The sequence below is a fragment of the Chelmon rostratus genome, chromosome 15, assembly GCF_017976325.1.
Source record: "Chelmon rostratus isolate fCheRos1 chromosome 15, fCheRos1.pri, whole genome shotgun sequence".
Lineage (NCBI taxonomy): Eukaryota > Metazoa > Chordata > Actinopteri > Chaetodontiformes > Chaetodontidae > Chelmon > Chelmon rostratus.
Window position 1 is genome coordinate 14514157 of NC_055672.1, and position 21756 is coordinate 14535912.

Genomic DNA, 21756 nt, shown 5'->3' on the forward strand with positions numbered 1-21756 from the left:
ACGGTATGAGCCGAGTCACCAAACAAGCGTCCCCCATCAGCCTGCCTATGACCCGCCCCCGCGAACCAGAAACAGGAGATAGTCTGACGGATAGCGCAGAAGAAAGCCAGGCTGGAGCTGCCCCGGGAAGTCAGGAGTCTGTCAGAGTCAACGCAGAACAACGCCATTTCATCACTTGCTGAGGGAACAGCAAACTGAAGCCACAGGTATGCTGCGAGCCCCTGTTTGCGGCGGTATCGTGTTTGTTTCCTGGTAAAAGGCCGTTCATCCTGGTCTTAGCACAGCTAAGCTCTTTACCCGGGCCTAGAAACGGCCCTCAGGACTTCAACGGAAGAATGAAGCAGCAGACCGGGTTAGAGATTTCAGGAGAGAGGGAGGCTGGGTCACCAGCAAGACGAGGCCCGTGGGGGCAGATGTCCACGCCTCCAGGCGGGCTGAGTGTGAAGGAGAAACAAACTTAGGCGTTCATGTTAACGTTTTAGCTGGTCAGTTTTGTCGCCGTTGACTTCCTCTATACTAATAATTGGATTGGCCGGCTAACGTTAGTACTGGCCCATGTTAGTTGGCTAGCGTTTATGTTAGCTAGCTCATTCATAGTGCTGAGCTCTCGCCACTCAGTGAGGCGAACTTGTGGCGACATGCCTTTTCCTCTATGGAATTAACTATTTTTAATTTATGATTATAGCAACTATTTGTACTATTAAGCACCCGCTGTTGAAATATACATATTTTTGCTCGTCACGTTGGTGAAGTGAGCTAGACGTCGACATGTGTGCCTCTTTCTCCCTTCGGCTTCATTTGACTGTAACGTGTGACTTGGGAGCTAGCCGGGCTAAGTTAGCGAGGGCGATTAACGCTAGGTCAGTTCTGCTTTTCCTCTGATGACAGACTGTACCGCAAGCCGCCTCTTCTTGGTGTAAGAACAGCTGCCAATACGTGTCTTGTTCAGTACTCTGCACAAGGCCGACGAGTAGACATGACCTAGCATGCTGGGACATTTGGTACTCAGCCGTAGTGGACTGCCCTTGTTGAATGGAGAGGCGACTTGCTGGACAACACCACACCTCAAAGACAAGTCGAGGTGTTGATAACTTATTTCTTGTACATGAATTGAACGAGACCTTATGTTGGCAAACCTACAACATCTGCAATGAGGTGATGACTTAAGATATGACTATGTCTAACTGTCATTGGTCCCACTTTGACAGATTTTGGCCAAATAGTCAATACTTGTATTACTGAGCTTCTCCTGTCCTGTGTCATGGAGTCAGTTCTGTCTTGATGCCAATTTCCCTAGAGGTCTATCTGTAGATAAGCTCTTATCTAGGGTATCTTGGCTTTACTTGATTCAATATGTACAATACTCTCAAGTTTCCTTGTTACACCCTGGCCAGGAAGAGCAGACAGTTTCAGAGGAGTACATTTTCTTTCTTACCTATTTGTTAATGTTTTTCAGTATAACCACATCCTGCTCTGTACTTTGTCACTGTCTCCGTTGTTTATTGCTAGATTACCAATAATGGTGAATTGAGTTTGTTATCCTTACAGTTCAACTACTCAGACAGAATCACTCTAAAGTAGAATATTTGAAGTTACGTTCAATCACTGGATTTGTTCGTTTGTTCTTTTTTTCTGTTTCTGTTCTGTAGTTGTGCCTGAAATTAATTTGTGACACAACCGTTGCACAAACTGCAAATTTAGTGACCCTTGCACTTCCAGAACTCATACAGTTAGTTATAAACAATATTATGACCTGATAAGAAAGTTTGTGTCATGATAACATTTTCAGCCACTTTGCCAAGGTGTTACATTTTATTTTCAGGTTGTAAATGACACTTGCGGTCTCTTTGTAATATATTCTAAGGAGGTTTTTCACTTGACGACCTCCAGGTCTCTGTGCTTTCCTGGACGGTTGATGTGCTTGTTAGTCAGTTTTTGTCATCTTTAGGATGATAAACGTAGAGTGCTACATGGCCTGGTTTACAAGTACTGTCCTCAGTGCTTTTTGGGCCTGATAGTTATCAGGAGTTCCCTCTCTGTCCAGGCCTGCCAAATCAGGAGGCCCGGCCAGCCAAGTGGCTAGATTCCGGGGAGCCAACAGCCCGAGAGGGCTTTGTCTTCCGGGCTCATTTTGATGCTGGGACAAGGCTCAGGCTACACAAGGAAACTCATGTACCTTCCACTCTGAGGCCTGGGACTGAAAGAAAACAAGTAGGCGTCAAACTTTGACACCACTTACTCCACCCATAGAAGTAGTGTTGCTTTATGAGTTAGTTCACGGTTTCGTTTCCTAGAACATGCAATGAATGTGACATAAGAAAGAATTTCCTGATTAGGTTGCCACTGAAAGGTAGGAGTTAAAACCTTGTTACCCAGTTCACCCATGCTGTTTTTGTAGCACATGTACTATGGCTTCTTTATGCCTTTGATCTTACTTGGCTGAGGTTGTTCATGTCCAGGTTTTACACATACTTATCCTCACAGAAAGGCTTTTCATGTTCATTATTAGCCTTAGTTTGTGCTCTCTCTGCTCAGATGTTGCTGCCCAGCAGTGTGCAGTGTTCTTTAACAACAGCTATTTCATCAACATATTTTTTTACGAGTATGCCCCTCAGCTTTGTAGAGGAATGCATGCTCTTTGACACAGATGCCATACAAACACATCAGAGGAATGTATGAGGAAAACATTCCTAATCACTTGGTAAGATCAGCCAATCAGGTGTATTTGTCAGGGTGAAAGCTGTTCAAAATAGATTATATAATGAAGATGGTTAAAAAATAGTTTTAAAAATGTTACATAAGAAGTGTTTTATTATATGCTCTGGGGAAAACCTTGGTGCTTGAAAGGCAGAATAACCTTTCAGAGCAAGACAAGTGAAATATTAAACATTCTGTGTGCGTGTGTGCTTGTTGTGGAAGACGTAATGGGAGGTTTTCGAGGTGTGAGTGAAATGGGGTCAACGTTGCACTATAAGGCTAAGACTGCCAGTCCTCTGAAAGCCCTGCTGTGGAAAGTTATTCTTAAATGTATTATCATGGGTAATCTGCTTAATCCAACTTACTAAAGAGGTCTGCTCTACGACGCTGACTCCTACGCTATATTACTGCCACAGATCTTGGGTGTAGGATGGGATTGTGCTGCACGTCAGGTCACTCACTGTCGGTTGACAACACAATGCTGCTGTCGTCATTCAGGGCTCAACAAAACAGTGGTTTTATTTTTGTAAGGAGTGTAAGTTTGCACAAGACGTTGCTGTGTGTTGGTTTGAAGACATACTCTCCAATGTTTGAAAAGAATTCTGTTTATTTTATCAGAATTGTTAGCGCTGTTATCGACTGTGTCACTTACAAAACTGCAAAACAACCTCAGTGACTGTCACATTAAACATGGCATCTAAGATGTTTTAGGGGTGTTCATCAAGGGATTTAACAGGGAGGAATGTGTGCTGCAAGAACATTTATTTAATAAAAAACAAAGATGGAAATAGATGGAATAGATGGAAGATCAGGAAAAAACATTGCAAGCTCCTTGCCCACCCCAAACAGCTGCCACAGAAATATGATATATTTTTTGTGATAGTGTTTTGGTGAAATTATGGGCAGTGTTGAAACATTTCTTCTTATCAGATTGAATAGCTGAGACACTGTCCACCTCATCTTAACAGCCATCATGCAGCCAAGTGTCATGTTTGCATCATTAATGCCCAGAAATAACAATAGTGCTTTATAGTTGGTTTGGTTAGAGGCTTCTAGTGAGCATTGTGTCTCAAATTATTACTGCTTTATCTGCATTGATTCCACCCCAGTTCATTCTCACTGTGTAGCCTGGGGGAGATAACACATAGTTCCTAAGAATATCTTTGGCAGATGCTAAACTGATGAAGTCGCAGGACCTCTTGACTCTGAACTTTTCCTGGGATGGAAGAGGAACCTCTTCTCCCTTGGCTTGAAGCAGGCAGGGGCCAAACTGCAGCTGCAGCAGACCTCAGCGGGTGACACTTGCATGTGGGTGTATTTTTGCCTCTTGCAAATCCATCCTGATATGAGTTTAGAATACCACCATGTCGTCCTTGTGGGGGCCGAAGGAGGGAAGTGACTACATGAGACAGTGAGCCATCTGCTTTTTAGCCCGGTTGTCTCTCTGATGTTCTTGACCTATTTTATCCCCTTTTCAGCCAATGTGAGTGAAGTTGTCAGCTTTTATTCTCCTCTAATATCTTGGCGTATCAAGCCACATTTCAAGTAGGTACGCCTTCCTCTTTGTGAACCTACAGCACCGGTCAAAAGGATGGACGCGCCTTTTCATCCAATGGTTTTTCCTTTATTTTCAGATATCAAAACTATGAAAGAACACATGATTATGTGGTAAAGCGAAGCAAAATATGTTTTCTATTTTATATCCTTCAACATATCCACCATTTGCCTCGAAGACAGTTTTTCACACTATTGGCATTATCTTAACCAGCTTCATGGGGCAGTCACCTGGCTTTTTAGTTAACAGATGTGCCTTGTCAAAAGCTGATAATTGGAATTTCTTGCCATCTTACTGCATTTGAGACCATCAGCTGTGTTTCAGAGGTAGTGTTGGTATACAGTAACAAAGCGTTAATCATAATCCATACTATGGCAAGAATCAGTCAACTAAGGGAAGAGAAACAACAGTCCATCATTACTTTAAGACCTGAAGGTCAGTCCGTCTGGAAAATTTCAAGAACTTTGAATGTACCTACAAGTGCAGTAGCACAAACCATCAAAATGATGAAACAGGCTCATGAGGACTGCAGAGGAAAGGAAGCCCAAGCCTCTGCTGCAGAGGATAACTTTTTTACATGCAGAAATCCCCAATTAAGGACACCTCTCAGATTAAAGCCCGAAGAAATGATTCAGAGTTCAAGTAGCAGACACATCTCAACATCAACATCAACTGCTGGGAGAGGACTGTATGAATCAGGCCTTCATTGTCGAATTACTGCAAAGAGACCACTACGGACCAACAAGAAGAAGAGGATTGCTTGGGCCAAGAAACACAAGGAGTGGATGATAGACCAGTGAAAATCTGGACTTTAGTCTGATGAGTCCAGAATTGAGAGTTTTGGTTCCAACTGCAGTGTCTTTGTGAGATGGAGAGAAGGGAAATGGATTGTTTTTTGCATGTGTTATTCTGACTGTGAAGCATGGAGGAGGTGTGAAGGTGTCGGGGCACACGTAACCGACATGGCTGCCACAGCATTTAGAAGAGTAGTGATGGAGAGCTGCATTAGATCACCTTGTCTGCACAATCACTCAACCTAAACCCCATTGAGATGGTTTCGGATGAGTTGGACCGCAGAGTTAGAGAGCAACCATCAAATGCTGTGCATATATGGGAACTCTTTCAAGACTGTTTGAAAAGCATTCCTGGTGACTTCCTCGTGAAGCTGGCTGGAAGAATGCTAATAGTGTGCCAAGCTGTCATCAAAACAAAAGGTGGCTAAGAATCTAAAACATATTTTGATTTTGCTTTGTCTACACTTTTTTACCACGTAATTCCACGTGTTCTTTCATAGTTTTGAAGTCATCAGTATCAATCTACAACGTGGAAAATGATAGAAATGAAGAAAAACAAATGGATGAGAAGGTGTGTCCAAACTTCTGACTGAAACTGTATATAAAGGAAGAGAGGATGTTAAGCTGGGCTCGTGTTATCTAATTGGATCATATCGCTGAGAGAAGACGGGGTGTCAGTAAGAGTCCTCTTACAAGCACCCTCTCAACGCTGCTGATATACTAACACCTCCTTTGCAGTCTTTAGCAGTGCAGTTATTGGAAGAAATCTCTTACCATCATGTCATACATACATTATCTTTTTTTTGTGTCTTTCTCCTCCTCAGAATGGCGGTGGATATCTACGACTCTCAGTACCTGCTCATCCTGGCCCCTTCCCTGGTCATCGCCCTCATGTTCCTCTTCTTCTGGCTCTTCATGAAGGAAACCTCCTATGATGAGGTGCTGGCTAGGCAGAAACGTGACCTCAAGCTGCCGCCATCCAAGCCAGACACCCGTAAGAAGAACGAAAAGAAGAAGAGCAAGAAGAAGGAGACTGCCAGTGGAGGAGGCGGTGGAGGCGGCGGAGGAGGAGAGTCGGAAGAGGATCTTCGGGATTTTGATGTGGCTGATGGTGCCAACAGTTCCACCCTTGAGCTAGAGGAGGAACCTGCACCAGAGGCTACACCAGAACCTACCCCACCAACACCCACTGCTTATGTGCCTATTTCCGTGTCACCGGAGGCTCCTGTCGGTCTGAGGGAGAGAAAGAAGAAGGAGAAAAAGGCTGCCAAAGCTGCCGCCGCAGCTGCAGCGGCTGCTGCTGCTGCTGCTGCTGCTGCAGTGGCAGCAGCAGTTACAGCCCCTTCTTCTGAGGAGCCAGAAGTCAACGGCTCAAAGCCGGCCAGCCGCAAGACAGAACCACCTCTGGCTGCAAGCAAACAGTCCAGCCCGCCCTCTCCCCAGCTTGAGGTCCAGGTCCAGGTCCAGGTCCAAGCCACTCAGGCTCCTGTTCAGGCTCAGACACCTCCCCAGGTCTCTGGGAAGAAGAAGGAGAAGAAGAAGCAAAAATCAGAGCCAGGTGAATAGCTATTAAAAGTGGTTTGTGGAACTTTATTTCTCTTGGAAAACATGAAACTTGTTCACTCTTTAATTTAATAAATTCCTCCTAAGTTATAGTGGTCGAAAAATGTGAGACAAAGAGTTAGCCATCATTGCCACGGATTCAAATAACTGCTTTAATGATAATTGAGTGTTCTTTATCACCAGTCTCAAGGCAGACTTGCTGAGATTGACAGTATTCTTACATCTACCTGTCCTTTTCCAGTGGATGACCAGCAGCAGGAGGTTAAGGCTGAGCAGGCTCCAGCTCTAGTCAAGAAGGAGGCTCCCATTGTGGCTGAAACCAAAGTTCTGGATGGTACAGCCCCCACTGTTGCCAGTGGGAAGAAGAAGAACTCTGCCAAGAAGCAGAAGACTGAGCCTGGTAATAATGCCTCAATGGTCTTACATGCTAAATTAGGTCTGAATTTATTTAAAATGTCAGGACAAGTGCTCAAATTGAAGCCTTGGAATCAACCAGTTTTCTCAAATCCAGTAGATGAAGCCCATGTTCTGGCTGACTCAGCAGGATCTGCCAACCACCAGGCAGCCCATAACGATGATGTACCATCCAAAGGGAGTGGCAAGAAACAGAAGAATGAGACTGACAAAGGTAAGGGGGAAAAAGTCTGATCCAGTGCTTGGTTCTTTTTTCAACCACTTAACAATCCAGCCACTAATAACAAGCTAAACCCCACCCCGCCTTGTGTGTTTTTAACAGAGAACACAGAGGTGAAGCTGAAGGAGCTGCTGTCAGGTCTGTCCAGCCTGGCTCTGTCAGAAGCCGAGGCCATCAGTGTGATGGCTCTCCTCCGAGAGAAGAGCCCTAATGCCTTGGATGCCTGGCACAAAGTGAGAGATTAATATGTGATGCATTCAAATGAGGTGTTCTTGACAAGCGACATTTCACACTATTTGCTTTTGGCAGGAGACCTGGTATTTGTAGTTGGACTTGCCATGCCCGCTTTTTAACGTCATGTGTCTCAACACCAGTCTGCAGCTAGACCTGACCCAGCTGCACAGGAACGGGAGAGACTTCTCACAACCCTGCAGGAGGAGGCCTCCATTGCCAAGGACAAAGTGAAACAGCTCAGCCAGGTCTAGATAAATGATTTATTCCCAACTGTTCTTCTTGTATCTCAGGAATAATTCCATTTTCTTCAGCAAAGAGCTTAATGTGCCATGTTGTTTTTGTGCTTCAGGAGCTGCAGGTTGAGAAGCAAAAGACTGGCCGGGTGGAGGCCGTAATGAGAGAGCAGCGTGCAGCCATGGAGAAAGAACTGGGAAGCATGCAGGCCAAAGCACAGGGCAGCTACCAGGAGCTCCAGACCATGCAGATAAAGGTGAGGGCTTTGATTTCTTTCAGAGGTTTGGAGAATTTGAAAAATGGGAAGGAACCCAGACCTTTTGGCATTTTTCTCAAGGCTGCATGGTGACTGAATCCTGTTGTTGTTGTGCAGTTCCAGCAGATGAGGGAGCAGCTGGAAAGCCAGATCACTCGACTGCAGCAGGAGAACGGCATCCTGAGGGACGCAGTCAGCTCTGCCACCAACCAGATGGAGAGCAAGTCAGTGTTTCACTACAATAGATAAGATCCTACTGGTCATGGTTTCTAGAGTTTCATACATGTCTCACCTGTTCAGCTTGGTGAAACACTGCCGTTGCATTTACAAACTTGCTGTCCCAACCTGGTCCCCCATGATTATTATTATTGATTATTTTGCCTGTGTTACTGACATTATGACAGAGATCCATCCTCATGCAGTTACACACTGTGAAATGCAACATGCAGGCTAACATCCCACAATAATGCCTCATCAACCATTTTCACATCACTCATTTGTGCTTGTGTGCGTATGTTGCTTGATAGGAATTCAGCAGAGCTGAACAAGCTGCGTTCTGAGTACGCCGGCCTGATGAAAGAACTGGCAGACAACAACAGCAAGCTGCAGCAGGAGGAGCACCAGAGGAAGTCACTGGAGGTCAGCTACAAGCAGAACGTGTCCCAGCTGGAGGTACACTAATCCAGATGCACAATGTGCTTATTTAGCCTGCGCTTCAGTTTCCCCCAGCCGAGACAAAAATGAACTGAGCAAAACCTGGGCAGTGTTGCGCGGCGTCAAATGTGTGGCGGGTGTGGTAGCATTATCAGGGAAATGGGAGGAGGTTGTTGTGGAAGTCCTCGGGAGGGGTGTGGGAAATAGAGCTTGAGTAAGGAGGATTGTGTTGGCTTTGGAAGCTGGAATGTTTGAGGCTTTGTGCTGTGTATAAACAACACTTTTCCTGCTAGACGCTCAGATCAGCCTTTCCTGAGATTTTCATGAAAGAAAACCTGTTTTTCTTTATTGCACAGACTAGAAGAATCAATGAAGCAAGCTACAACATATTTTGTCATTTGGACTATCCATTAACTTAGTTTGACAGATCCAGAGAGACAGACTGGTGGATCTCAGGTTGTAGAAATTGAGGTAAATCAACATCCATCTTTGACCTTACAGCAATGATCTTGACCGTGAGAGGAAAGAAAATGGATTGATGTCATTCGTTATCTGACCCAGTATAATGTGGCTGTACACTTCAAAGCGTAGGATTCCCACTCAAGCTACCCCTGATAAAATTTTCTAAGCACTTGTTTCCTAGTATGATGCGTGGGAGGAAAGTGTTCACCAAATACATCTCTCCATCCTCAGGCCCAACTGCAGGACGCTAAGCGACGTTGGGAAGAGCTGCAGAATTTCCTCCACAATGTCAACGCTGAGAGAGAGAAACTACAGGCTTCAAAGCAAGGTAATAAAATCCACACTAAAAATTTGATCCTTTTAACTCCTAACACATCAAAATGAATCGTCAGGTTACACTCAGGAGCTAAATGTCTGTATATGTGTGGGCACAGAGCTCCACAGCCAGCTGCTGGCAGCGGAGACTGAGATGAACAACAAGAACAAGGAGATCCAGACCCTACACGGCAGCCTGACTGAAGCCATGGTCGCCAAGGAGAGGCTGGAGCAGAGAGTGATGGAGCTTATGGAGATGTCCCAGCACAGCATGCCCGACGACTCACTGCAGGCCCGGGTTCAGGTGAGCCACCACCGCAACATCACACGCAAAACAATCAGAATCAAAATTTGAAGTAGTCCATTTCATAGTGCATGTTGTGCATGTGTCGATTCCACATTGAGATGCAGAATGAATTTCTCTTTGAAGCAGAGCAACACACACTTTTTATATACACTAATGCATTCTGTGTTTAACAGGAACTTATGAATGAAAACAAAGGTCTTCAGGCCCAGAATGAGAGCATGCAGGCCCAGATCTCTTCACAGGTATATTTGTCAACCTCATTTACCCATGTTTAGTCAGAATTAGATGTATGTAGGCTAATAAGATTTCTTTTCCTCTCATGTAGGCCAGCCATGTCTCTCACATTGAGGAGATTCAGAAGCTGTGAGAATTTTTTTTTTCCCTTTTCAGCCATACTGATTGCATTAAAACTGGTACGGTTGAGCCATTCATGATGTGCTCTTTCAACTCTTCCGCATGTTCTGTTCAGATTGGCTGACAAAGAGTTGCAGAGGAAGAGTCTAGAGGATTCTCTAAATGCTGAGAGGAGCAGTGGGGCCAGTAGAGAAACTAAAATGCAGGTACAGTCATAAGAGCACTTCATCTGCTGATTGTTATACTAATATTATGTTGGTTCATTAGTCTGTAGGAATTTGGTGAACACGTTCTAGGCCTCTCATTTTGAACATGAACACCACCCTGCTAGAGAGGGGGCATGTTGTGCACCCCAGTAGTTCGAATGGTCGTGTGTGCGCTAAGGCACACACGACGCAGGGGCCCGGGTTTGAGTCCAATTCAGGGCCCTTTGCTGCATGTCGTCCCCTCTCTCTTGCCCACATTTCCTGTGAATTTTTGGCTAATAGAGATAGCAAAAAGGCAACCCGAAAACAGAAGGGGGACATTGTTTCACATTTTGCTAGCATCAAATTCATAATTAATATATATTTACAAAAAGCCGTAAAGTTCATCTGTTTAAACATTAAACATCTTGTCTTTGCATTGTATTTAACTGAATATAGGTTGAAAAGGCTTTGCATATCATTGCATTCATTTTTTATTCACGTTTTACACCATGTACAAACTTTTTTTTTAATCAGGCTTGTAGATATTTGGGGTTCAGATGCCAAATAGATATAATTGATTTCATAGTTTTATAAACCTCAGACAGAATTATGAGTTGCTATATCATTATACAGACTACAAGTACTATTGTCTGTAAGAATCTGTATTGTCTTGGCATAACAAGTGTTTTTGTCTGTCTTTCCTGCCTCTGCAGGCCTTACACAATGAGAACATGTCAATGAAGGCGGAGATTCAGAATCTGCAGGCACAGATTTCTGATCAGGTTAGCTCTGTAGCTTGACGGTTGTTCCAAATTTAAAAGCACCTGCTGTGTTTGCGTGTTCTTCTGTTTGACACTCCATCTCTATCTATTTGCCTTTGACTCCCCCCCCCCCCATGCAGACTGCCTCCCAACTGGCTTTGGACCAGTTCCAGAAGAGGTGTGTGTGAAAAGTATAAGATGGTTTAGATTCATCAGTTAGTTAGACGTGTTGCTAGGTCCATGCAACTAATAAGCCATAATCATTTACTGAATGACCTTCTAAAAGTCCGATTCCTACCCAGTGTCCGGGAGAAGGAGGAGAACATGAAAACTGTTGAGGGCCTGCTGGAGAAGGGGCTGATTGAGGTGGCCAACAAGGAGGAAGAGCTCAAGGTGTGTGTTTTCGCTCGTTTAGAAAGGGATTGCCACAGCTAGCAAAGCCTCCAGAGACACCGGAAAAGAAGCTGCCTTACACATACCCACATTTGGCTCACATCAGCATACTTAAAGTGACTCTGCATTTCCCTGCTTGCCTTGTAATCACAATCCCTAATGAGCTAAAAATCTTTCTTTCCCTAATGCAGGCTGTAAGAGAAGAGAATGAGGCAATAAAACAGGAAATGGAGGCCGTTAAGAGAAAGACAGCAGAACAGGCAAGCTGTCTAAAATCTTTCTTAAGAAAGAGTTGCTGTGCTTTTTTTCCATCTTATTCTGTATTCATTTATTTTAAATGACCTCTTCTCCTAATCACAGGCATCATCAGAGTTGACAGTGGAAGAACTCCAGAGCCAGTAAGATCAATCAAGTTGATTTTGGTATTCAGGGATCATGACAATGTATCTGAATGAAGTCTTAATGTTCACCCCCCATCCACAACATACAAAGACTCACAGATAGAAAAAATTCTAATTTATCTAAGCGAGTCATAATTAAACGTGATGAAATCAAATGTTACTTCTTACGTTTAGGGCTGTCAAAATTGGCAGTAATTTTATCATCATAAAATACCCTTCATTCAAACACAAAAACAAAGTAAAACTCACCAAAACCTTCCTGGCTCATCTTCCACTGTTCCAACAATCACCACTAACTCTGGTTTTGTTGAACTAAATGGAGCGAGACAGAGAGAAAGAGAGGGGGCAGAGAAGCAGCAGGGAAAACGGCTTATAGAACTAAAATATTTTCACATCTAACAATGGAATTATTTTCAGCGAACATTATGACCTGAGAGACTTAAATATGTTGGACAACTGATTTTCCCAGTAAAAGAAAAGAAAAGAGTCATTACAGGACAATAGAAACTCCTGTCCGGTCTGTCATGCACTGCGTTCAGTTGCAGCCATTGCGGCGGTGCTGCTTTTTTTTTTTCTGCACTCCAATATTCATTTTAACATTTGAATATATGGATTTTTTTACAATTCAAATATATCTTTGATTTTAGAATATTCATTGACAGCCCTAACCTACTGTGAGCGTATCAACACTACTTTCTCCTGGAACTCCAGAAACTATTAAGTCTTTCAACATCTGATTTCTGTTGCTGTGAGAGGCTGTGATGAACCTTGTGTCACTTGGCTGTGTAGGATCCAAGAGAAAGATGTGAAGCTAAAATCAATGGAGGAGAGTCTACAGGCAGCACAAGACCGCAGCTCAGCAAGAGAGAAGACAGCTGAGGTGCGGGCTTTTCTCTATTAATGAAAAAAGACTGCGTTTGCACATTTCAAATGCTGTTCCTTGTATTGTTCGTGCACTGTCCTAGTTTGAGCTCTCGTCTGAGGCGGTTTTTGTCTCGCAGGCTCTGGAGCAGCAGTTGGCCACCCTGCAGGCAGAGATGGAGCAGCTGAGACAGAAGGAGGCGACAGAAGAGCTGACCAGTTCTGGTACCCAGCTCCAAGAACTCCAGGCTCAGTAAGTACACACACACACATACTACACTATGCAGTCTTCCAGCGTAGCCCCTTACAAATCAGACTCACCATGAACACATCTGACGCGCAGGCTAGCGGACAAGGACCAGAAGATCGAGATGCTGCAGGCTGAGCTGGAGGCAAGGACTAAGGAGCTGAGTGAGAAGATGGAGCAGGTACATCAACAGGTGAATTGCTCACTACAAAGAGCAAGTGTAACATATTTTATGGTCTTAATCAGGAAGATTCATTCAGTTATAAAAGACTTTACAGAGAAAGCATAAAAAACAAGTTGTGGAAGGGGCTCTATTGACTCTCAGATCAGACAAAATGCGTTCTGTTTGAATTGTTTTTAAGTTTGATCTTCCTGTCTTTATGTGGGTCATAAGAGATAAAACTCTCATTCCGTTCTAGTTTTAATTGAGTCTTGTTCCCCTCCTCAAATAGCAGTCCCATACAGCAGTGCCAAGCCCAGAGCTTCTTACAGCGTGAGTAATATTGCATACCATATGATAACATATAACATACATATTTTTCACATGCGTTTTCATTTTGAAGGCCACTTAGCTACATAGTAGTGTTTGTAATGACTGGTTATGTTGTTGTCTATCAGGTTGTCAGAGAAGGAGAAGCAGGTCTCAGATCTGCAGGGTGAGCTGGCTGAGCTGAGGGACTCCATGGAGCTTCATAGGAAGAAGAACAACGTAGGTTTCCTACAGCGATGGTCTGAACCCAAATCCCACCAGTAACTGCTTTGGTCTAGAGCTCTGCGTGACATTGCATCCCCCCTCTTGTGTGGTACCCCAAAACAACCCCCTCAAACTGGAGTTGCACAATGCATACATCCATACTTCCTGTTGTCCACTGCCACTTAGTCTCCCTTGTTTTGCATTCTGTTCTTTTTAAACAGATTTTTTGAACGCCAAATGGAAAGCTTTCTTTAGCCAAGGTTGTGTTCTCAACATGATTATACACATCAGTACAGATGTCTATTTTGATTTGGATTGCTTAAGCTAAGTGTTGCATAACAGGGCTTCCAGCCTACTCTTGTTATGCTCGCCGTTGGCCACGACTGTTTCAGCTAGCTTGTCTGTGCTTGTGGGTGATTCAGAGCATCAGAAAGTCGCCTACCTTCTATTTTCAAGAGGCATATTTGATTTGATATATTCACATGGACTTTCGTTGTTTGTTTTTTTTCAGTTTTGTGTGTTCCGCAAAAACCTCTAGACATTTATTACTTTAATTTGAATAGAAAGTACTCACAGACCATTGTTTCTATACTTATCTTGTGTACTGTGCATGTCGCTTTTACCCACACGAGGTGCTAGACTGGGACTCTCGAGGCTATTTGTTCATGCTTATTTTTAGCGGTCGGAGCACGGGTGAAAAGCTGAGAGTCGTAATTTTAAGATTAGAAATGCGGTCGGTGTGTTCTGTTACTCTACCAGTCTTTATTTGAGGGTCACTGAATGCATTTACCCTGAGGCTGAACTGAAAGTAGTATCTCTCTGGAACTGACCAAAACAGGAGCTTCGGGAGAAAAACTGGAGTGCAATGGAAGCTCTGTCAGCCACCGAGTCCATGCTTCAAGGGAAACTCAGCAAAGCTGTCAAGGTTCGCCACCCCACCTCAGTCTGCTTCACTCTAGTTCCAATCTGATGCATCCCCCCAAAATGCTGTTGTTTCTTTTCCATAATTGACCCATGGAAATTTCTTTTTCCACCTTCATCCATAACAAAGCTGCATACTCATTTACCACACTCTCGTCCCTCTCAGTGTTGTTTGGCCTCAAGTCTTCAATTGGCTGTGCATTGAGCTCTAACTCTGCTACTCCTCCTCAGGATCTCAGACATTATTAGCTAAATGGTTTCTTTAGCAGATACGTGTTTGCTTTAGCTCTGAAATATGAAAGATTTCTCCCTTCCCAAAGCTCAAGCTGATGCTTGGAAATGAGTGTGCAGTGAAATAGAAACAAATTCATTAGATGTCATTAGCTTGAGATTCATGGTAATCATTTTGCAGCTTCCTGTTCTCCTGTCATGTGACTCATTTCTAGCATGTTTTCCCCCCCCCATTCTGCTTTGTGACATCTGTACTGTCAATATCACGAGTTAATCCTGAAAATCTGTTTGATTTACTTCGATTTTATTGCAGTTAATTCCCCTTTAAAAGGGGTGTGATCATTCTCCTTTCAATGAATGCACAGCAGTGCCTTGTGTTATCTCAATGCTCTGTACTCGCAACTGAAACATCTTTTGTTCTCCATCTGAACAAACAAGTGTAATTAGATGTAAAGCAAAATCTACAGTGTAGTTCTTGTAGCTGTAAGTCTCTTTGTGTATGCATAGTGTGGGCTACCACATAGCTGCTCTCTTACCAGTTACAGTGATGTGTGTATATTTTTGCCTCCTCCCCCTACATTAGGGAAGGGTATATGCTGAACCATCAGCACAGCAGCTGCTCTCCTGCTATCTGAGTACAGTAGAAAGCACCTTCTCTTGGCTGAGCCAGGGAGTTCCTTGGCAGCTGTTTTGTACTGTCAGTGCATGCCGGTTGTATTCGACTCTACACTCGTCTCAGAGCTGCCTTGTGTGACACAGTGTGTCAATGTGAATAGCGGTTAGAGTGCCAGCTGGCTAGTGCTTGGCATATGTTCTCCCTTCAGGCCTCAGAGTGACAGTGCATGATGCTAGCCTATTGTGGGAGGACTGATAGCTACCTTTTTTATTTATTGAAGAGTTTCAAGGTACTTTGTATGATTTCATGAAAGCAGATTGATGTGTTTCTGGTTGCAGGAAAAGGGAATCATGTGATGCGCTGTGAATCTGAGGTTGTTGACACTTGGTGTAGGTGTGGCCTGTCGGGGTAATTGGAAGTAGGAGCGGGACGGCTTTCATCCTAATTCTCTTGAATCATAAATTAGGATTATGTTAAATGAATCATTCCTGTGAAATTGATTGTAGCATCTCAATGGACAACTTGATCTCAACTGATTTATAATAAGATAATGGAGATGAAGAAGGAAAGGTGGTGGTCGCATCTGCTCCGATGACCACTGGACCTTGTCTTCGCCGTGACTGAACTATCGGAACAGTCGATGCTTAATCTCCTCGCCTCTCTTTGTCCATTTTTTGCCCCCTCCCACCGTCTTGCAGGAGAACCAGATGGCACTGGCAGTGTCTCAGGCTGAGTGTCGAGATGTTCTGCACAGACTCCTGCCCAATGTGCCTCTGCCCACTGAACAGGTATGGGTAATATAGATTTTTACCTCCATGCAACTTGTGTTGTAAATACCTTTCACTCACTTTCCTGTGCCATGAACTTTCACTGAGGTTTTTCTTTATTCTTCATCTCCTCTCACTGCTAGAACCATCAGGAGTGGCTCCACAGATTTGAGAGGGCAGTAGCTGAAAGCTCAGCTGCACAATCTGCCCCTGCATCAGGGGACTCTAAGGTAAATAAAGTAGGAATGTAAATTTGAGCATCTTTCCTGTCAATGTAAAGGTGTCTTGAGCTGCAAATGCTTCCCTCTCTCTTGACAGGCACTGGCTGAGAAGCTGAAAGAAGCTGAGGAAACCCAAAGGATTCTGCAGAAGGACTGTGAGACCTACAAAAAAGTTTTGGCAGAGACGGTGAGATAAGGTTGTCCATTTTAACATTTGTCGTTATGCGGCGACATTGCCTGCCAAACTGAGCTGTCATTCCTGCTTGTTCCACAGGAGGGCATCCTACAGCGCCTCCAGAGCAGCGTGGAGCAGGAGGAGTCTCGCTGGAGAGTGAAGCTGGACCTATCGCAGGGAGAGCTCAGAGAGGTATGTGCTCACGTTCAGCAGAAAACAAATCACTGAGGTGTTATATCATTGCACCGTGCGTGCTTTTCATTGCATCATTCTCCTGTGTTTTCCTTAGATGAGCCAGAAAGTTGCAGCACTGGAGCAAGAGATTGAGAGGCTAACAGATGGAGCTGAGCTGGAAAATGTCAGTCTTCTTGAAACACACACCTCAAGCTAACACACTCGCATTTCCTCTAAGACGTATTGTAGTTCAAGCATCAGACGTTATGCCATTTTTACTTCGTGTCTTGTCCCAGTCATAAGTATCTCTGAACCTCTGCTGTGCTCTGCAGTTGAGACGAGAAAAGCAGCACTTGGAGTCTGAGCTGGAGAGGGCGGAGCAAGAGAGTGCCACCTACGTGACGGAGGTCAGAGAGGTGAGCCAGAAACAGCCAGTTGGGATCCTCGGTCATGTCATAGCTGTTCATCCTCCTGTGGCAAAAGAATGAGCTCTGTTGTCTGTCACTATCATGTTCATGGTGGTCTGTTTTGATTTTTTTGTGACATCCTGTACTCTATTTATTTGTGGCATATGAAATCCACAAAAGGCAGACATACTGTTAAAATTAGAGTACACACCCACACATAGTCAGCTCTAGCAATGCATTAGCGCTAACCAAACTTAGTAGACAGCCTTTTCTAATTTACAGTCATGCACAACAGGTTCCTGTGCTTTATTTATCACTTCACAGCTCTACTAAGACTAGACTAGACTAGACTGTGTGCTAGTAGTGCTGTCCTGGACCCAACTCCCACAGACTTCCATTAAACACATCATCTCAAACTTAATTTCAGCTCAAAGATCTGTTGACTGAATTGCAGACCAGACTTGATGGCTCATATACAGAGGCTATCAGACAGAATGAGGAGCTGAATTTGGTAAGCGTTGCTCACTCTGTAGCTAGAGCTCCTTTTATAAACTCTCTCATTGCACTCAGCAGTGGCTCTGCACTGACTGCCACAGGACTGGGGTTTCTCGCGTCTTTTGCAACGGTGGGTCATCATCCTTAACCTCAGTGACTGTGCTCACTCAAACCTTATCTTCAAGAGTGTTTGCTCTGGTAATAGAAGCAAGTAACTTTGAAAAGTTGCAGAAAATTAGAGGTTGAGAATGATGACTCCCCTTCACACTGAGAAGCACTTACAACACTAATTCTCCCTTCTCTACACTGGTACGCCACTTCACATGTGAGGCATCTAACAAATGGCTTACTAGTCAGCTTGCCTTCCTTCTGCACTGCAGAGTCAAAAAATATGCTCCACTTTGTCCATCTTCAGCTATAATTTTGTTCCATGCCTTCAGCTGGCCACTATTATTCCCTCTTCAGCCTTCTTAAAAAACCTTTTCTATACATTTTGTCTCATCGTCCTTGTCTTCCCATAATGTCATTTTTTTGTGGCCTTTGTGAAGTGTTACTGGTCAGTAGTTTTTATATATTATATATAATATGTTGGCTGTGTTTGGACCAGCAATAGCGCTATCAAAATGTACCCTTCAGATTCATTACAATGAAGCCTTTTGCTGCGATACATTGCTACATTGTCCGCAAACTAACCAAACTGGACTTCACCTCACCGGTACCTGTCAACCAATGCAACCCCTACTTTTTTTGTACTCTTTTGCACAGTGCTATTTTTGGTTTGAACATGCTCTAAGTAGGACAAGTGAAAACTGTTCTATCTGTGCAAATGTTGAGCACTTTAATGTACACATTAAATGTTGGCAGGGGGCTCTATATAAATGGTCTTTGTGTCAATGCAATGCTAAATTATAACTGGGGTTTACAAGGGGTCATTGGGAAGCTGTAATGTGCTGCAGAACAAGTGCTGAGTGTTGGCTTTGATTCCAGCTAAAAACCCAGCTCACCGAGACTCTGTCCAAGCTGGAGACAGAAGAGAATGAGAGGCAAAAGGTGGCTGGTGACTTGTATAAGGTAATACTATATTTTACTACGCTGCTGATATGGGTCCAACTCCAGTTCCAGGTCCAATGTTAACAAGTGGAACTTTCTGGTCCTTTATCCAGGCCCAGCAGTCTCTTGATCTGATCCAGGGGGAGCTCTCAAAAGTGACAGACAATGCTGATGAGCTGATAGAGAACAGCAGTCTGACATCACAGAGGGTAAGAATCTGGGGCAGTTGTAACAGTTGGTGGTGTGTTTATTTGCATGTGTGGCCATTAGATGTTTACATTGCGCTGTTAACCAGCTGTACTGTCACTGACAGGAAGAGATTGACAGAAAGGAGAAAATGACTGCGGGATTGAACCAAACAGTCAGAGAACTGCAGCAGCTGCTACAAGCCGTCAGCCGGCAACTCGCCAAGGGACAGGAAGGGGTAAGGCCTATTACTGTGCTGCTCTGACTGCCCAATAAAACATTATAGTTACATAGTCTGAACATTCTACATTTGGGATTTCTTCCAGGAGGCTGACAAAGATCTCCCCAAGGTATAATAAGAGGAGGATAGACCCCCCATGCAGCCATCCTGGCTGCACTACAGAGACCACCTTCGACCTTCGGTCGCATCACTACCAACGTCACACCATACTGTCACACCCAGCCACCCCCATTTCCCCGCCCTTCGTCAACTCACCTGTGCTGTAGGCAGCCTCAAGCTGACTGTGACAGAGGCACTGGCAAACCACTTCCTGTCTCGCTGTTGGCCATGAGGGAGCAGACAGAGGTTATTGTTAATTCCAAACACTCCAGACACTGTACCAAACACATTTGTCTGCTCCCACCACATTCCTCTTCTTCTGCAGCATCACCAGTTAATTTTTCTTCTAAACTTTAAAATGACATCCAGCATAATTTAAACTGTGTGGCAACCATTCCTCTGTTTAAACTTTTGAATACTGCAGTAGTTTGTTGTTTATTTGTCAAAGAGAGGGCAGTGATACAAATTTCTATCATGACAAACCAAACCTTGGGTTTTCAGTCCTTTTTTTTTTTTTTTTTCTTAACTTAAAGACATGTATTGTTCAAGTGTACCAGTTAGGACCTGCTGAAATACACTATGTTGTTGCTCTGTTTGCCTCCTGACCAGAAAATTATCACAAACTGTGCATCTTCGTGCATTCATAAATTCATAGCTCCATGCATACCTTGGCTCAGTATTGGGTGGGAGAAGGGAGATCAGAAGGGGTCTCAGCATATCCGAAGGGTCACTACGTGACTGTAATTATGGAGACGCATGGACAAATTGTAGTCAAGTCTGTACTGCAGCTCCAGAGAGAAGGGAGTCTGTGACCATGGCTGTGGAAAGAGAAAGCCAGGTCAACGGTGTTAGAGGTTTTTAATCCTACTGCAACTACTCTAGGAATAAGCGTCCCATATCATCTGTAATCAACACTCGCTATATTGTTGCTAAGTTCATTAACACTGAAGATTTTGTTCTTTTTGTAACAGGTGATGTTAATAAAAGGGATGCTTGATAAATCTGTGCAGTGTTCTGTGTTGCTTCCTTTCCTTCCACTGCACTTCTTTCTCCCTACCACTGTGGGGCAGCACACAACCTCTGTTGAAATTTCAAGTGGTTCGTAGCCTTGAAAAACCTGAAGCAGCGGTGGGAAATTACAGAGCTTCTGTCCAGGAAGCTTTTGCTGGCTGGTTTGTTCTGCTTAGGCAAGTATTCATCTGACTTCCCTGCACACTATAAACATGTTTGTCATGTAGTGGTGTTATTTTAGGTAAGTGTTTTGTAGGATGGCAGTGAAGCTGACACTGAGCAGCCTCAATTATGGAACATTTGGGGTGTGACCAGTTTCTCGTGATGGTAACATGCTGTATAATCCTCAGCACAGGAGACTGTTTTCTCTGCCCCTGCATGAGGTTTTTCTAAAGTATTTCCCATTAGTAAGAAGATTGAAAGGAAGTGAGACTGCAACTGGTTGTTGAAATAATCAAAAGCTTAGGACAGTGTCTGACTTGGCTGTGATGTTTTGGGGAGGGGGAGGGGGTCACTCTGTTGTGGTCCCTTGTTGATGTTGCGAGTGGCCGGGCGTGGAAGTGTATTGTAAGCCCAGATGTGCCCACTACCAGCTTTCTGTTTCACTGAATGAATAACTGTGACTGAACAGAAAGCTCTTGCTCTCAACTTTTGCATGTTAAAACGGCCTTTAACACAACAGGACTGTTGTTGTTGCTCTGGCTGAGGGGGGGTCAGGTCAGGGGCGCGAGCAACATGGGATCAGCACATTCCTCGCATTCTCCCACACTGTCATGCTGCAGTCAGCTGATTGGAGATCTGGCTTTTACCTTCATGGAAACGTCGCGACGGAACAGGCGCAGCTGTATCTCCAATATGCTCGTCATTAACTGGATAATACAGGGAGCGCTTTTTCTCAGATCGCTGATGCTGGAGGCTGCTACACACCACGCTCCCCTATTACGCAGCTGATTCCTAATACACAGTCATGGGTTTAAATGTCTTGCTTCATCTTAATAAAATAAGCTTTTTGAATTGCATCCCGCTGATGACCTCTCAGACTGACACATTTAGGATTTTTTCCACGGGCCTGTCAGTTTTATCCCGTATAATGAGTGTTCACGGTTCTCGGAAAACCCGAAGTGTCATCCTCTGTCGGTAAATGACAAAAGGTTTAAAATTGTGGGAGAAACCAGTAATGAATCTGCACTTTGTGTCGTCCCATGACTCCCATAGAAACTCTGACATGTCGAGCCCGCCGAGGCGCAGTGAGGAAGTTAATGGTGGCTTTGTCCTCCCTGTGTCATCATTTGCTCGCGCTGTCAGCCTGAGCTGCGCAGTCGAGCTCGTGGCAGTCGGCCCTCCGCTCCGCGTGCTTCTCGCCTGGTAACGTTTGACTCCTCCTCCTAAACGTAGATTCGCGCTCACACTGCGCAGGAACAACTTCGGCGAGGCGGCCCACTCCCTGCATCTGCTCTCCATCAGTGTGGTATGTGCTAGAGAGCCTTTGATCCCCCACCCCCCACCCCTGACTCCGCTGTGTGTGCGTGCATGCGGGAGGGTGAGTCAGACAGTCGTA

General features: G+C 44.4%; 1 protein-coding gene across 10 annotated transcripts; it reads left to right on the forward strand.

Annotated features, from left to right (window-relative positions):
* Nucleotides 1-81: 81 nt before the first annotated feature.
* Nucleotides 82-20192, forward strand: ktn1 (kinectin 1). 10 transcript variants are annotated; one of them, XM_041953453.1, is made up of 37 exons: nt 82-206; nt 5871-6333; nt 6370-6604; nt 6851-7009; nt 7121-7237; nt 7346-7476; nt 7618-7722; nt 7827-7967; nt 8085-8191; nt 8495-8639; nt 9315-9411; nt 9518-9702; nt 9879-9947; nt 10031-10068; nt 10175-10265; nt 10961-11029; nt 11149-11186; nt 11311-11401; nt 11593-11661; nt 11762-11799; nt 12592-12682; nt 12804-12916; nt 13007-13103; nt 13363-13403; nt 13529-13619; nt 14443-14529; nt 16071-16160; nt 16283-16369; nt 16458-16547; nt 16635-16727; nt 16825-16893; nt 17042-17125; nt 17544-17627; nt 18599-18682; nt 18775-18870; nt 18975-19085; nt 19174-20192. In XM_041953453.1, the coding sequence occupies exons 2-37, from the start codon at nt 5872-5874 to the stop codon at nt 19201-19203; spliced, it is 3825 nt and encodes a 1274-aa protein (XP_041809387.1). In that variant the 5' UTR covers nt 82-206; nt 5871; the 3' UTR covers nt 19204-20192. The 10 variants fall into 10 exon arrangements, with proteins under 10 accessions (XP_041809387.1, XP_041809380.1, XP_041809382.1 ...); XM_041953446.1 differs by having other exon boundaries at nt 5871-6604; XM_041953448.1 differs by having other exon boundaries at nt 5871-6604; nt 13366-13403.
* Nucleotides 20193-21756: the final 1564 nt, after the last annotated feature.